The 18,500-nt window shown below is 36.9% G+C and overlaps 1 protein-coding gene across 1 annotated transcript; it reads right to left on the bottom strand.

Annotated features, from left to right (window-relative positions):
• Nucleotides 1–137: 137 nt before the first annotated feature.
• Nucleotides 138–5,861, bottom strand: LOC109102285 (ras-related protein Rab-5A-like). The gene is made up of 6 exons (XM_042776625.1): nucleotides 5,688–5,861; nucleotides 3,073–3,305; nucleotides 2,843–2,994; nucleotides 2,601–2,723; nucleotides 2,377–2,470; nucleotides 138–2,003 (listed from the first exon to the last, which is right to left on the bottom strand). The coding sequence occupies exons 2-6, from the start codon at nucleotides 3,236–3,238 to the stop codon at nucleotides 1,888–1,890; spliced, it is 651 nt and encodes a 216-aa protein (XP_042632559.1). The 5' UTR covers nucleotides 3,239–3,305; nucleotides 5,688–5,861; the 3' UTR covers nucleotides 138–1,887.
• Nucleotides 5,862–18,500: the final 12,639 nt, after the last annotated feature.

Genomic DNA, 18,500 nt, shown 5'->3' with positions numbered 1-18,500 from the left:
TCACCTGTCAACAAAAATAAACACAGGTAATCATAAAACAGACAGGTCTCACTATAAGGAAGTAGGAAAAGACTGTCAAATGAATCTTATCTGCAATCAGCCACAGAATAAAAATCAGTCCTTTATGAGCAAACAAATGTGTTGTGACTCAAGGTACAATTTACTTATTATGGGTCATTATCACAAACAAATGCTATTACACAAGAATCCGCACTGTGATGGGAATTCCACTCAGTGATAAGACTAGAAGTTAATCTGGCCCTCTGAAAACACAATATTATCAATACCATATATAAGAAATTTATTTGATACATTAACGGTAATATTTAGGTAATTGCATTTTTTTTTATCTCAAAGGAGGAACGCTTATATTTTATATATGAAAAAAAGAGACAAAAATTGAATGTAGCAGCGAATTTATGTGGTACCAGTATCCTGAAAGGTAGAAGATGGAGAGAATGTTAAAAGTGTATGTGTTGTCCGATACTGGGAAGAAAAGCAGAAGAACTACTATCATAATCTGTTGATGCGGACACTGTTTAGTGACAAAAACATTTGTGAACATTTTTGTGAAAATTACAAAACAGACCACTAAAGAAAAGTTGTTGTTTTTTTTTTTTTGTTGTTTAATATAAATACATTTTTTTTTATAAGACCACCATTGATTATAATTTAACCATTTGTGAAAAAGAAACATAACTCCAAACCCCTATCAAAGCAATTCTTGGTTACTGTACAATTGTTTGTTTTGTTGTTTTTATTTTTTATTATTATCATCTAACTGCCTATCAAGCATTAGTCCTGCAACAGTAAATGGAAAAGACGAATACATTGCAACACCCTATTTACAGTAAATTATTTATATATATTTATATCACTCTGGCTGTACTTGCAAGAGATAATATCAAGACCAAAAATTAGTGCAAGGCATGGAGTAAGAAACACCTGGGTGAGTTAGAACCAGAAGAATGTGAGCAAAAGAGAGTGACTGGTGCATGTTTGTGAAAGGGAAGTTACTTATCTTGTGGGTAGATTTTTGTTTTTGTTTAAGCCTTTTATGCTGAATGAAAGCACAGCCACATATTCACTCAGTTATAAGACAGTGCCAATAATGCTGACAAAAAAAGTGAAGGCTTGCTAACTGGTGAGAGAATAATAAGGGGGTGGGATCTTGGCTATGTGTGTGTGTTTGTGTGGTTAAGAAGGAGGTGGGCTTTTTGCTGGCGGTGCAGCCTCAGGAAGTGGGCAGTCTGACACTAAACAGAGCCGCTAGGATATCCAGTATCCGAGGGAAAGAGCAGGGAAGTGAGACGGGGTGGAGCAAAGGGTCGGGTAATTTGTCACGTCCTCTCTCACCATGTGTGCCGCTGGATACGTTTAAAACTTTGATTTACCTTTTTCAGGCTTTGTAGTGATACATGCATCCATTATTCTGAAAAGTACATTTCCATAAAACTAAATCATAAAAAAAGATGAAAACAGATTTGAGAAAAAGAAGCGACTGTAGAGTTCTGAACTATGATAGGGCAGGTGAACCCTTGCAGAGGCCCCACCCCTTTCATCCTGGTCAGGCAAATAGCATTCAGAGAATTTTTTTTTGTTTTTGTTTTTTGATGGATATTTGTGATGGCATATATTACAGTTTGGACACAAGGCATGACCTTAAGCATGAATACAGTAAGAAGCCTGGGTCTTTACAGAAAAACAACGAAACAAAAACACTGCAGATACATGGGCGGGGCAGAGCTTTTGTTACAGCATAAGAGAGTTGTGGAAAATGGGGAAAGCGGAGGCATTTCATTAGTTAGTCAAAAACCAAGTTGGAGGGCGGGACCTTGCGTTAGTTGTTGCGGTAACAGAGTTTGGTGAGGGGGGATTTGTTTTGCGTTAGTTGCTGCAGCAGGGGGCCTTAGTGGGTTGGGCTGTCTCTGTGAGGTCCACGCCCCTACTCCGCCCACTGCTGACTCCGGCAGCTTGGGGCTCATTCTTAGGCAACCTTTTCGCTAAAGAGAAAAGAAAAAAAAGAAATTAACACTATGTTGCAGACTTTATCTGATAAAAAAAAAAAATACAGTAATATTTGAAATATTATTACAGTTTAAAATAACTCTTTTCTACTTTAATATATTTTAAAACAAAATTTATTCCTGTGATGGCAAAGCTGTATTTTCACATGATGCTTCAGAAATCATTCTAATATGATGATTTGGTGCTCCAGAAACATGTTTCATTATTATCAAAGTTTCTGACTCAACATAAATTTTAAAATCTAATAATTAATAAAACACCTGAGCACCAAAGCATCACAAAGAATACAAAATCTTATAAATACTTGAAATCATCACTGTTAGGTTTTTCTATGAGGTATAAACTTACCAATGGCCATGAAGATCTCATTGACATTCATGGAAGTCTTTGCTGATGTCTCCATGAACAGCAAACTGTTGTCATCTGCATAAGACTGAGCATCCTGTAGAAATAAAATGGCTCAGGTGAGGGAGACAGCAATGGTCAGATAGATATATATATATATATATATATATATATATATATATATATATATATATATATATATATATATAAATAAAAGTCATGTATACCTGGAAGTCCACAGCTCTCTTGTTGGCCAGGTCAGCCTTGTTCCCAGACAGTGCGATGACAATATTTGGACTGGCCTGCCTCTGAAGCTCCTTAACCCAGTTCTTTGCTCTTGCAAATGACTCCTTTAAGGGGAAGAAAACAAATGGCTCAATAACAGTAGGAGAGATGAGAAATGCGACAATAATTGGTCATAAAACACAACTGTTCGTTCATATAGTGCTTGAGAAACAAATCTACTCACTTCATTGGTGATGTCATATACTACAATGGCAGCCTGGGCACCTCTATAGTACATGGGGGCCAAACTGTGGTAGCGCTCCTGTCCGGCTGTGTCCCAAATCTCAAACTTTACCGTTGTGTCATCTAAGCACACCGTCTGTGTAAGGAAGGCCGCTAGAAGCAAAAGAGAAAGAGTCAATTGAGAACATGTTTAAACAGGTACACATAAATTTAAAAACAAAAATCCCCTACCTCCTATTGTGCTTTCCTGAAACTCATGAAACTGCCCCTTGACGAAGCGCAGTACGAGGCTGGACTTTCCCACAGCTGATTCTCCTAACAACACCAGTTTAAACTGGCAGATCTTATTGCCCGCGTTGGACCCGTTGGGGCGTGTTGCTCCTCCCCTATTGGCCATGGCAGTCGTCAATCACCCCGTCTCCTTTAAGTGGTCACACACACACTGAGAGCTGTCCCAGTACTGGCTGCACAGGACAACATGTAACCAAAAAAGAGAAATGAAAAAGAGCACTTTCATGTTGACTATAGACAAAGATCTTTTCTTTCTTCTCTTTTTCTCTATTCAGAGCTCTCAAACAGGGAATCGCTCATCTTGGCTACAGCGATAACGGCTAGTAACTCAAATGCTATTTTTGGTTTTTGAGATATGCACGTTTAGACTAAAAACACTGGATTATACAAAAATTATTTGATTTACACATCTTGGTCTATGACAACTACACTGCCAATTACACTGTTTTGCTTCACGATATAATAAATTCACTATAGAATTTCTTTGACTATTAATGGCTAAGGATTATTGCAAAACAATGACAAAAACATGACAAAAACAATAAATAACAAAAATCATACAATTATAACAAAAAGCTATATAAGACATTTAAGGTTACAGTAGACAAAAAAAAACAAAAAAAACAAATACATTTAGGTGATACTTTTTTTAAATACATCAGCTGTCATCCATTTAAATTAAAAACAGTCCAACAAAAGTTTGGTAAGGATTATTAAAAATCATTCTGTTTAAGAATGATCTAATCATTCAAGACTGAAACAGTTTTATAAATTCAATGACAAAAATTGATTCAAATGACTCAAAATAATTATTCAATAATACAGTTAAAACATTTTATTATGACTGCAGTTTTAGGAGGTAATTTAAAATAAAAGAAAAGTCGCTTATTAAGATGACAAACAATATTTTAAAGTAAACACAATGTATCACAATTTTCACAAAAGTTTTAAGCAGCACAAATGTTTTCAACATGTATAAGAAGATGAAATGAGAATTAATTTCTGAAGACTGGAGCATTCAGCTCTACATTCAGCACTGTAACCACAGGAATGAATTACATTTTAAAATATATTCAAATAAATGATGAAATATATTCCAAATATTGCTACAGATTGTAATCATGCATCAAAAACAAAGAAAACAATTGTTGGATTGAACATAATTTAACATTGCTGAAAATCCTTGCAGAAATAAATGTCTGTATTCATAGTAACCCATTCAAGCACAGAATGTCCTGAGTAAGCAGTCAAAACAAGCATGCTCATTTTGCCCAATCCAACAATTCAGCAGCTGGGGAAACATCATGTCACTTCCCAATGAAGTAACTCAGCCTTCGGAGAACTACACATACCTGAGATACAATACCAGAGATACAGGCATCAACTCAAATGACAATAACAGAACTCAAGGAATCTGATAGACATTTACTGTGGCAGTCACCTCAAGGCTTAAAACAGCAGGGAAAACACTGCACAGTTACTGCTGTTGTGAAATAGGAGAACATAAAAACAGATCCCTGATGCTCGTGTGGCGTTGCATCATCATAAGCTGATCTTTCTATAAGAGAAACCAAGATCTGCTTTGACACTCGCATCAAAATCAACAACAGGATCTCTATCTGCATAACAGGACATAAACCAACTCCTTAAGACGCAAGCCTGGTATGTCTGGTTTAAGACGCAAAGCATGCCAAATCTGCTGTTTTCATCCATTTGGTATGTATAGCAGCTGATACAACAACCACATTTGTCTTTTCACATTTTCTCAGAGTGCAGTGGCAATGCTTGCATACAAAATTCCAAAAGCGAAACAAAAAGCACAGCTTATGAAACGAGTCACTGCATTGCAAAAGCCAGATCACCTGTGAGAGGTTTTACTCAACTGCTGCTGGTCAGATTGTGGTCTCATTATGTCACAATAACAGGCCTAACAAAAACCAACCTGTGATTTCTGTTTAAAGTTGACACAAAGTCATCCTGCCCATGAATCATTTACCCAAAATAAAGCTGTATTATCACCACTACAGCACTCTGTAACCCCAAAGAAGAGCAAGACGACATTGGTTAGACTTAAGTTCACCTAACTAAACAATTCCTCTATTTTTCAACACCCCTGATCCTCAAGCCAAGGGACAAGCTGTCTTGTTCCTTACAAAGACAGCCCACATCAGGTCAGATGCCAAGTCTGTTAAACTACAGTGATCGGTCATATACCTATGAGAATCAGATAATAACGACGAAATAATAAACTGATAAGCACCTTCAGTTTACCTCCAGCATTCCCACCCTGTTTGGACCCAAACTGCATTCCGACATAAGCATCAGCAAAGCACACCACTATAAATACAGATTCGCGCTTCTAAGGGAACAAAACCGTGTATAATGTATATATTAGGATGAAGAGTTCAGGTTTGATGACTTACGGAGGCTGAATAAGGACAAGGGGCCTGTAACATTTTTGACGAAATCTAGCAAGCTAAAGTGGCTAACTAGCTTGAGGGATACGCCAGAGCAGAAAACGGCACATTCAACGGAGGTATTCTGTGTATTTTTACCTGAATGTCAGCCGACAGGTTGCGGAAACTGATTTCCGACGACGGAGTGCTCAAATTTTCTAGAGGTTTTCCTTCTTATTGGGGTCAGTTAGTGGGAATTTTACCAACCCCGATCAAGTCTCCTCCTTTCTTTTCTCTCTCGCAACTTCCCCTTTAGAACCAAAACACAAACAAGCGTTTCCGCCCCTCGTGCCACGTCAGATGACACTTCCGCCCTGCAATGACGTGCTTCCTCCGAGTGAAACATCCTCGGGGGATATTGGTTTCTCATACACCTAGCTTACAGCTTGTCTTACACTATTTGCTATTATAGAGCTATGATGTTTATGGTAACTTCACTGTATCTATCCGTCTGTCTGTCTGTCTTTACTTTTACATTATCTATCTATCTATCTATCTATCTATCTAGAAACATTCATTCTCTCATGCAGTTACAATGTCTATCAACAGATGGCGCAAGGAAGCTGTTTTAGTCAAAGATTCTGCTTTAAATTGTCTGGAGAAAACAGTCAGTCATTTCAGATGTTTTGGCAAAAAAAACTGTTGTTTTTTGAAAACCACTATTGTTTTCGTTTTAAATTACTTCAGAAATGTGATTAATTTCACATTCTCTTAGATCTACTTTCTTAACAAAACATTTAACTTTTACACAAAATAACAAACCAATCTAGCAATTATTTATCAGTGATATAAGAAGATCTGTCTTAAACCTAAATAAATTATCAGCTGGTTCTAAAGATCACTGATATTTTGCTTTAATTGCTGGAACGAATATTTTGGGGGAGACAGACAGTTAGTGTTCATTATGGCTCGCAGAGTAAACTTTAATTGTCCTTTAAAATGAGATGACACACACACATGACCCCCTGACATAGCACTGTATGTAGCATAAATAATAGACTGGAATGGTTTGGGACAAAAATGAAGATGAATCGGACTACAATGTAATTGGTTCCATGTGTCAAGCAGGGGACAGTCCCCAATGGATCATGGGCAGAAGTGTCATATACAGTAGGTGTTGAATGATCTAAAGGGTTTCGTCGCCATAATTGAGGCAATTCATCAGATAATTAATCAATGAGCATAGAAAATGCTGAATTTGCTGTTATCAATTCTAGGATTTCATGCAACTGCTCAGCTTGATTTAGACCTTGCTTTTTGTAGATTCCAGGTTACAAATTCTTGTTTCTATGTTAATCCTGTCATGTAATTGTCTACTTACTTAATTTATTTTGGTAGTAGCATTTGTAATATTCTGGTTATATACTAAGTTTATTTTTGGCATGTCAAACCACTCTTCAAAATCTGACAGTGCATAAATGATTATGCTGATTTTCAGTAGTTTGTCAAACACTAGCAATCTATTTCTTTTCTGTTACATTTCTTTTCCTGGAAGAGAAAGGTCAATGTTCAGATCTCATCTGCTGCGTTTGTGACCCTCTGTGTAACAATTACAAGAGTTTGCTGTTGTAATTGCAGCCACTGTGGGGCTGAAGTAAGCTGCAATAATTGGTCTCAAAAGAATATAGACCTCCTTTGAATATAATGCAATGCGATATCAAATATGATATTATTGCAATGCCTGGAGGTATTCTGTCAATGAGACTGAAAATTTTTTTTTTTTCGTATTTTGCTGTAGGGCACAAAACTGCATATGGATCAGATTATTCAGTTATTATAAAAATATATTATATATCCAGGCCTTCGTCATTTTTCAGTAAGTGTCAGCAATAAATGATAAATAAAAAGTTAGTTATTCTTTGAGGCATATTAATAAAATCATTTGTAAAGTAAAGTAAATTGTGAATTAAATAATAATAAAAAATGTTTTACATTTAATCAATATAAAAAGTTATTGAACAAGGTTTTTGCTCATCAGGATTTAAGCAATCATTTCTAATATTGAATATTCATGTGTACACAATAAGGATATCAGATACAACAGAGCTGCTTCTGTATCTCAGAAAAATTATGACATGCTAATTTTTAGTAACCTTTCCCTTTTAGAACAAGTATGCTATGTATTGTACTGTACTAGCCAATTCCATTTGAATATAAAAATAGGTGTGAAAATAGGAGTTCATCCTTGAGGATTTGTGCAGATGATGTTTTTCATCATGCTTCATGGTGTTATATATTCATGTATTCCTCTGACAGGTAGTTCATAAGACCTGTGTGAGACATGAAGTACATTATCCTATTAAAATTCAGCATGAAGGAATTACATGCCGAGACCACCGAACAAATGAGACACATGGTCATGCAGGTCCTTTTGTTCTTCCTCTTCATCTTCCTCTTCCTCTCTTTTTTGCTTTCATTCACACAAAGCGCTTCAGTTGAAGAATATTTCTTATATGCCTCTGTGGCATACAGAAAATAAACATTCTGTATTGGCATCTACAACCAAGATGAACCATTAATAGAAAAGTTCACCCAAAAATGAATTTGCAGAAAATGTATTCACTCGAGTTTGTCTTCATTGGAAGAGATTTGGAGAAATTTAGCATTACATTATTGCCCACCAATGAATGCTTTACAGTGAATGGGTGCCGTCAGAATGAGAGACCAAACAACTAATAAATTCACTGAAAGGTTCTTTGAGGAACCAAAAATGGTTCTTCTATAGCATCACTGCAAAAATAAATAAATAAAATAAAATAAAAAACCTTTTGGCACTTTTATTTTTAAGAGTGTATAGTACGACATTGCACATACAAAAAGCTTAGCCAGGTTCAAATCACTTTACAAATTAAATTAAATTAAATTAAATTAAATTAATGCAATTAGCAGACGCTTTTATCCAAAGCGACTTACAGTGCATTCAGGCTATCAATTTTTACCTACATTGTGTTCCCGGGGAATCAAACTCCCAACCTTGCGCTTTGTAACGCAATGCTCTACCACTTGAGGTACAGGAGCACTATTAGCCACATGACAGTTTTGAAAGTGTCTTGTGTTTCGAGAATAAATCAGATCAGAGAACTGTGACAATGTTTTCAGCTTGCCCAGAATAATGGGCAGGAGACCAGAACCAGGTTTTTTCATAGCCTCTCTCTCCCTCATCAGAAAGCATCACATCAGTGTTCTGCCCTCTAAACAGCTGACGCCAGCACCAGAAAACTCTTTTTGATTCTTTACTGCTGGTTTTCTATTTTGTGTACACACACCAAAAGCATCCTCTTCAAACAAATCCCTAAAAGAATTCCAATAATGTGGAACCCCAAATGTAATAATATCTGAATTATAAAGGAAATTCCAGAAAAGGCCAGTTTAATTTGATATTTTTTGGATATATGAAATCTATTTAAATCTATTAAAAATATTTATTTTGTACTTATTCATTCAAGGTTTACATTTTGTCAGAAAAAAATGACTTTTTTAAAGCCAATATGAACTGAAGTGGCAAGCTTCAAATGTTCCTTTTGACCTTGACTTGGTTTGATGGTTTAACCTTGAGGATTTAAAAAATGAAAAGCGGCTGACAAATCGCTCTCCCTGAGGTCCCTTAAGCTATTTGAGACCAACTACACTAGTCACAAATCATTTATGAATACATCCAGAAGTGAATTCGTGCTGTGCTAGTACTTCAGGCCTCAGCAACTCAAGACGTAGGTCTATACAGGTGTTTTGTTGATGTGCTTGTTATGCAACACTTCTGTCTACTGACACAGGCCATTTTCTGACTGTCCCTCCTCCGTTTAACCTTTCTATACAGCTCCCAGAGACGTTTGTGATTCTCGATATCTCCACCAACCAGGAGAGAACGTGTCTTTGTACACAACTTCCCATTTTAATGTGCTCTTAAACGGCTTTTCATATCATTCAAGCAGCGAGTGGCTCCTTCTGCCCCCAGACACTTGAAAAGGAAAAGGATGACACAAGACAGCCTGGCTTTCTGCACCACGAGCAAAAAAATAAAAATAAAAAAAAGGTCTTGTCCAAAAAAACTCTTCAGCGAAGACGGCGACAGCAGCGGTGATGATGCTAGAGCCAATTTAGCTCTCCCGCTGGAGCCCTTGAGCTCAAAGGAGGGGTGCTGAGGTGATTGACGAGCAAAGCCCAGACCGCGCGCCGCCTTAACAATCGCACAAGACGCTCACGAAGCAATTTCTGCACTGCCAGAGTCCATACGAGCTGAGTTTCTCAAAACGTGCCAGGGTGTTATAGAAAGTCTGCATGGAGATTGAGCAGATAACATGTGAGCATCACAGCATACGTCGGCTATTGTCAAAGGAAATTCGTATCCATTTAATATTGATACAAGTGTGTTACATTTATTATCTATCTATCTGTCTGTCTATCTATCTTACACAGTGTATATATACACTACTGTGCAAAAGTCTTAGGCATGTTAGTATTTTCACCCCAAAGAATGGTGTTCGGACAGTTATTTATATCTTTTGCTGTAGTGTGTCAGTAGGATATATCAATTTACATTTCCAAACATTCCTTTTGCCATTAATTGTAATAATCCAATTTTTTTTTCTATGCACGAGGAGTCTGACAGCAGCCAATGCTCCACGCAGAGGTCTGATCTTACCGTCATCCAGTCTGTCTGGAATGACATGAAGAAACAGAACAAACTGAGACAGACTACATCCAGAAGAAATGTGGCAATGTCTCCAAGATGCTTGAAGAAACTTACCGGCAAAGCTACAGTACTATGAAAAGTTTTAGGCACTTGTGTAAAAATGCTGGAAACTGAGAATGTTTTCACAAATAATCTGTCATAAATAGATTTGTTTTATCGATGTTGCTACAGTTCTTCTGGATTTAGTCTGTCTCAGTTTGTTCTGATTCTTTGTGTCATTCCAGACAGACTGGATGATGGTGAGATCAGACCTCTGTGTGGAGAACTGGCTATTGTCAGAGTCCTTGTGCATACAAAAATTTCACTGGATTATTACAGTTAATGGCAAAAGGAATGTTATTTCCTACTGACACACTACAGCAAAAGATAGAAATAACAGGCTTAAAACCAGTTGGGTGTTTTTTTGTTGGTGAAAATACTAATAGCCTAAGACTTTTGCACAGTACTCTTTATATATATATATATATATATATATTAAACACTGTGTATATACCGTACATTGTTTGCCTGTGTAAAAGAACACAGTCAAAAGATTACATGTAGGTATATTTATGCATATATATTTATGTAAATAAATGAAAATGTTCACTTGACTCTGTTGACTATAGGAACCACCGCAATTCATCTCCCCTTATAGGACTGGATCAGGTCGAACAGCGATGGATTCACTCTGTGTCATCTCTGAACAATGAGACCTCTCGCTCCATCTGACAGCTCCGAGGAAACACGGGTGGTTAAAGCAGCCGGCCAACACGGGAGAATCACTTCAACTGCTGAAAGCCATTGATCTTCTCCAGCTCCTCTCCCTCCTGATGAGGAGCGAGGAGCTCTCCAGAGAAGCACATTTTCACAGTCATTCATCACCTGCAACGTTAAAGTGTTACACGTGAACACGCACAAGCCAACGTTTGTACATTTGCGCATGCATAAATGCAGTCATTCCAAAAAATAAATCCAGGACAGCACATATTTAAAAGCTGCAGTAAGCATTTTTGAAACACTATGCATAAAATTGCTCTTCAACCTGACAGATGTCATTTAAACAGCAGTCCTGAGAAAAATGAAAAATTGGCTCTGTGACAGCCTTAGGCTCTATAACAGAAAAAAGAACATAGTTTTCGCATACTATGCATTATTCTATATGTAATGCAGGCGTAGTGCACAAGCATCCCAAATGGAAAACTTTAAAAACCAACTAAAATCAAAACTGACCCTATTTACTTAGTGAAGTTATTCATCTTGTGGTGAACAGTTCATCCATGCAAGTTAATCCACAGAAAGAAAACTGTCTTCATAATCTTTAAAAAAAAAAATCTGAACATTTGCGTTCCCTCCAGAATGGCATTTTTATCTCTGATGATGTCAGTTGGGAATAACAAGCTCCGCCCTCTAATCATTATTCCATTTCACTTGGAAATACATCACAATACTGAAGTAAAATTGGTCACAACTTCTGTTCATATAGACTTTAAGGCCCTCTCCCAAATGGCTCCTTAAAGGGATAGTTCACCCAAAAATGAAAATTATGTCATTAATGACTCACCCTCATGTCGTTCCAAACCCGTGAGACCTCCGTTCATCTTCAGAACACAGTTTAAGATATTTTAGATTTAGTCCGAGAGCTTTCTGTTCCTCCATTGAAAATGTATGTACGGTATACTGTCCACGTCCAGAAAGGTAATAAAAACATCTTCAAAGTAGTCCATGTGACATCAGAGGGTCCGTTAGAATTTGTTGAAGCATCGAAAATACATTTTGGTCCAAAAATATCAAAAACTACGACTTTATTCAGCATTGACTTCTCTCCCGGGTCTGTTGTGAGCGCGTTCACAGCACTGCAGTTTAGTGATATCCGGTTCGCGAAAGAATCACTCGATGTAACCGGATCTTCTTGAGCCAGTTCACCAAATCGAACTGAATCGTTTGAAACGGTTCGCGTCTCCAATAAGCATTAATCCACAAATGACTTAAGCTGTTAACTTTTTTAACATGGCTGACACTCGCTCTGAGTTCAAATAAACCAATATCCCGGAGTAATTCATTTACTCAAACAGTAAATTCTAACGGACCCTCTGATGTCACATGGACTACTTTGAAGATGTTTTTATTACCTTTCTGGACGTGGACAGTATACCGTACATACATTCTCAATGGAGGAACAGAAAGCTCCTGGACTAAATCTAAAATATCTTAAACTGTGTTCTGAAGATGAACGGAGGTCTCACGTGTTTGGAACGACATGAGGGAGAGTCATTAATGACATAATTTTCGTTTTTGGGTGAACTATCCCTTTAAGCCCTCATGGTCTTCCCTTCAAGTCCATGCTTTCGTAACATTGTAAAGAGGGTTCATAGTAGCTACATAGCATCGGCATTTGCGAGCACCCTTCTAACCCAAAGTATACTTTGTACACTAAGTTATGCATTTTAGAGAAAGTGCTAACACTGGACAAAGATACAGAGGGGAAAACTTTCTGTTTGTGCACCCAGTCAAATGAGAAATAGGGTATGATTTCAGCTGTATGCATATCCTAAGTGCTTGTGTCAAAACTGAAGTATACTTTGGGCTTTAATGGAAATGCGCATGCAGTTGTAAGTTCAGCAAGTGCACATGAAGAGCCATCTGGGACAGGGCCTGTAGCACACAACATGGCAGCATTCCCTAGTGTGTGTGTGTGTGTGTGTGTGTGTGTGTGTGTGTGTGTGTGTGTGTGTGTGTGTGTAACATCAAATGTTAGGATTAAGTAAAAAAAAAAACCTACAAAACTAACATTTTCAATTTGAGCTGATATTCCCCTCTTAAATTCAGCATGAAGGTTACTATAGACACAGCCAAGTGTTTGGGAAATCTGTTCGTCATTAGTTGTACAGGTTGATAATACGGTGAAATCCTGTTGTGACCTATAGGACTGGCAAAAACTCCAGAAAGGATCAAATAAGCACCATAAAAGTTCATTTGACATGGTGCACAGTCTCCTTGAGCCATACAATAGCTTTGAGAGAGAAACCTATTGAAATTGTCCTTTCAATAAAACTCTTTGGCGCCCTCTGCGTTTACTGTTATATCTCAATCACTTGAGTGCATATCCTACAGAGCCCCAAAGGGGACCAACAATAGAAAAAATGTACGTTCTCTAACATAAGTATTATTTAAAAAAAAAAAAAATGCAATAAAAAGTCTTGAGCACACAAAAGCACTGAAATAGTTTAAGTAGAATAGTTTCATAATTATTTTCATCACAAAAGGTTTTGCAAGTGAAGGCAAAGTTTCTTGGGGGAACGCAAAAGCTTTGACATAAATTTTCCTCTACTCTCATTTTGTTTTTTTGTACCATCACCATGTCCCTTTAGGGGCCACATAATATTAAAACTAGATATTAAAACATGCTTGAGTCAGATTTGGAACAACAACATATGGGTAAAATGATCAGAATTTAATGGACTATTTTTCTTATTCTTATATAGCTCTCATTGGTGAAATTACTGTTGCTGCATTATGAAAAATATTGATATGACCCCATTGCTTTGACAGTTTTGTCATCCTTACTGTCATGTTTCATGATATTAAGAGTTTTGACCTTGTTCCAAATACATTAATGAGCACATATCTAATGCGCCTGACTGAGACGGCTGCATTAAACTACCGTGGTTCTTTTCTGTAAGTGCGTGTGTTCATTTGAATGGAAGAGCTGTATTGTACACATTAATGGATGGGCAAAGTGATGAATAGCCAGTGTATTTGGGTCAGGGCTATCAGAAAATAGTGAATAGCGTCATTGTTCACATCAGAATGCACATAGACACACACACACACACACACACACACACACACACACACACACAGAAAATCAGTTGCTTGCAGAGAAACACTATGAAGGTGAACAAAAGTTCCACCTACACTCTCCGCATAGCCAGTATCCTTTTATCTTATTGAACTATAAATTTCTTTCTGGCTCAGCTTTTTCCAAGGTATTTTTTTTTTGTACTGCCATCTCTATCCCTGCACTGTCACCCATAGCCACACATCTCTAATACTCATCCTGTGAACTGTTTTTTTTTTTTTTTGTCTGCTGTTCAGGTACAGCCTTTGAGTAGGATAATGGCTGCTCAGCATGTAAAGTGCTGTACCTGCAGGAAAAAAAATGCTTTAGAGTCTAGTTAAATAAGGATGAAGTGCAGAAGTGAATGTTTCGATACAGAGAAAGAAACACCTCACGCACTCTTTCACATCAACCTCAGGACATTGTTAAGGAGCATGAAACGCTGTTCACAACACTTTTAAATTAAATTATGTATTTTTGAGTGAAAAGAGACAAAATGTATGGCAGGACTTTCCTATCATACTTTGATTCGATTTTGAAAAAATGGGCAAGAAGTTTTGCCAAGACAGTGTCGGTGCACAAGCAGGCCAGAAGGGGCCACTACGGCCCTTACCAATTTCTGCTGTGGGGGACACCACTCAACGCAATACAGTAAAACCATGATTTTGTGTAAAATAACAGTTACATATTAATATATTTTAATAAGTAATTTATTTCTGTGATGGCAAGGCTGATTATTTACTAGCCATTACCGAAACACGTGATCCAGAAATCGTATGCTGATTTGTTGCTCAAAAAACATTTTTCTTTCTTATTATTAATGCTGAAAACAGTTGCCGTTTAATAATTTTGTGAAAACCATGATAGCTGTATTTTTTTCACTATTCTTTGACGAATAGAAAGTTTAAAATAACTGATTTCTTTCAAAAATAAATGTTTTGTTACATTATAAATTTGTTTACTGTCACTTTTGATTAATTCAATGTGTCCTTGCTTATTAAAATAAAAAAGAAGGAAAAAAGCTGCAGGGCCTAGCCTATATAGGCCTATGTTAAAAATTCCCAACATTAATGCAACAATCGCCTCAAACTCCTGTAGTTTACTTTCATCAGTCTCCTCTTTCTTGTCTCTTGCATCATACATTTATCACCCAGCTTCCTATTTTTCCGCTGTTATTTTCCTCTGTCTCACTCCCTCCTCATCTCTTTCCACCTACCTTACTTCATCTCTTCTCCATTTGTTTCAGTTTACAGTTGTTCCAGTTACCATGGAGACCTGTCAACACGCGGTATTCTCCTCAGATGAACCGCGGCTGTGGCGACAAAAAAAGCACGCACTGGTGGCGTCTGGCATGCGTGCCAGGCTACGTTCCCTGCTTACATTCAAGACATCTGTCACACGCCGGCAGAGTGACAAATCACAACAAGGAGATGTGACAAATGCACACACGCAAACATACAAACACGCTCTAAACATGACCTTTCAATAACTCCGCAAAGTACATATAGTAGAGGAGACTGAAAGCAATTGTACCACGTTTGATTTTTTTAAAATATCTATTGTATCTCTTGGTTGTTAAAATTTAAATTTAAATGAAAATGTTCTGGCTTTTTTTCAACGTGTTACTACAAACTATAGTTTTAAAGCCATCTGTGCTAATCTGCTCATAAATACCATTGACAAAATACACTCATTGAAAAAAAAAGACAAAATGCAGATAAACATGTTTATAATTACACTACTACTTTTCTGGGAAAACAACACAAATATATTGATGACTCATCCTGCACTGCACTGATTTTTGTCCAATCAGATGCTCTTTAGAATGACAATGCCCCTCCCCCTGGAATAGAATAAAGGCTGTCACATTTACAGTTGTTCTGCAAATTTCTGCTGGCAAATTTGTATTTTTTCTTTATACATTAGTACACTATTGACAATAGATAATGGACTTTTTTGCCTGCAAAATTTTGCTAATTTGGCCAAACTTTGCAAATCATGATTTATGGTTTTGATGTAAGTGTTGGCTATAGAAATCTCTTGTCCCACGTAAACCTAATTACATAACTTAAACGCAATTTCATATAGTTATCAACAGGCACTAAAATGTATAAGTATGTTAATACTCCTGACTATTCAATATTAAGATCTAGACTTTCATATTAATGTTACTTAATTTTTCTTTATACCAAATGATGATATATTTTAAGTAGTTTGTGAGTTATGAAAGAAAATATTACCATATATAGTAGCTTATTGACATGTTAAACATCACAATTGGGGAAAAGGTCATAGGCGGTGATTTTAACTTGGCGTCAGCCTCTCCAATGATAAACATCTGCGGCAGAACAACAGTAGGAAACATGGACAATACATCTGCATTAATCCAATAGCTGCAGTCATTTATTTGCATTACAGGTTTTTCTCTAATAATATCAAAACAAAAAGAATTTAAATAACGTGATTACATTCCTAGTAGTATTGGAGATAGGAGAGTTTCACAAAGCCATCGAGACTGTGAGAGAGCTGCATCGAGAATCATCCTTGCATTGGAATATGATTCCCACAATCCCTCCAGTTGCATTGCATCCATTCCCAGCAGTCTTTTCACAATTCCAGAAGATTTCCTCTGTTTTAGAGGTATAAAAATACACCTTTAGTTGAGATACATTCATAGAAATATAAAAATGTAAACCCCTATGCTCAAGCTTGGCATCGCTGTCCTGTGACTGGCAGAGGGATGGAAAGGTGGAGTTCTGCAGGAAGGGGCAAGAAGACAGTCTGTCCTGAATTGTGGGAGGAAATATCAAGCTGACTCAAGGCAGTGATGAAGACTTTTGGGGGCCGGTTTAGATTATATACAATAAACATACTTTTTAAAAAAGTCCAAAAATGTCATGTTATTATACCTGAAACATTAAGTAGAATAAATATGGTATTGGCTATATCAGTCACCCTTAACAGCGACAAGGAAATATAAAGTCTGACATGCAGTTTTCCAATAGGGATAAAAGTGACAGGATGATGAGATAGACATGCACCCAATAATCCAGACTGAAAAGCTTTCATGTAGGCTAAACACCTTAATCGATCAGATTGAGCTCAATCCCATGAAATTTCAATCGGATTGAAAGGGGTGGTTTATTCCTTTTCTAGCATGACTGAGAGTGCATGTAAACACTCTATCGGATTGAAAACCGGAATGGAAAGGACTGCGCATGTGCAATAATAGCAAAGACACATGACGCGTAGAACGAACTGTTCTTCCTGTTGAATAAAGTGTTGATGAGTGTCCTGTCATTATAAAACTCTCCTTTCACTCAGCGTTTTTACTCTGTGATAAATATAAGGAGCACGGCACAGCAGTTTATATGCTCATTGTCTATAAATTGTGACCAGCAATTGGTAAATATTCATTCTGCTTTTTAAAACAGTTAAAGAAACAGTGTAGGAGAATGGTTATTAAACTGAAACTACAAAGACTAATCCAAAACTAACAATGACAGAGTAGAACTTCTGAAAATGAAATTATACAGAATAAAATAAACAAGAAAACTAAAACAAAAAATGGGAGTGAATAAACGATGAAACGTTGAAAACAATGAAACAAAAAATAATAATAGGCTAATAATAATCAAAATAAACCAAAATACATACAAAACTAAAACAACTACAATGGCAACAGACAGACCATATGAAACTATAAAAACTAAAACTGATCCAAAACTGACAATGATAAAGTTACTAATGAAAACTAAGCTAAAATGAGAAGTCAAGTAAAAAAAAAAAATTGAAATAACCCTGCATCAACCAGCATAAAACTTGGCTCAATGTGTCTTGACAAAATAAGCAAAAACAAATGAGAATAGGCAGCTTCAGTGGAAGAGAGGATTTTTACTACATTCAATATCTGTCTATTCGCGTCCTCACATGAAAGGACAACTTAGAACAAGTGTTTTGGGGTCTGAAAGGATGTTTTTCAATGTACGGAAAATAACTTTTTTCAAATGCTCCACCAAATAGAGTTATACAGTTTTGGAAGGACACTAGGGTCAGTATATAATGACACATTACTCATATCTGAGTGAAGCATCCCTCTAAAATGAATGACTAAGTAAGGTCAATGGCGAAAACTGGAGTAGGAGGTTTGCAATATGTTCCCAGATTCAGACAAAGTGAAATGGGTGGAAAGTGAGCAGAGAAAAGAGAAAGAGAAAGAGAGGGAGACAGGCAAAGCAGACAGACCACATTTGCGCCAAGGAGTGACGAAATGACAGCAGGGGCCACTTTGCCACCGGCAACCAATCCCCCAAGACCAGTCCTAAAGAGCAAGCAAACAGAAACCCCCCTTCCACATGTCAATTCAACTTATACTAATTATAAACTCTGCCGTTTGAGCATC

This window comes from Cyprinus carpio, chromosome A19 (assembly GCF_018340385.1).
Source record: "Cyprinus carpio isolate SPL01 chromosome A19, ASM1834038v1, whole genome shotgun sequence".
NCBI classification, from domain to species: domain Eukaryota; kingdom Metazoa; phylum Chordata; class Actinopteri; order Cypriniformes; family Cyprinidae; genus Cyprinus; species Cyprinus carpio.
This window is presented reverse-complemented; position numbering and strand designations above follow the sequence as displayed.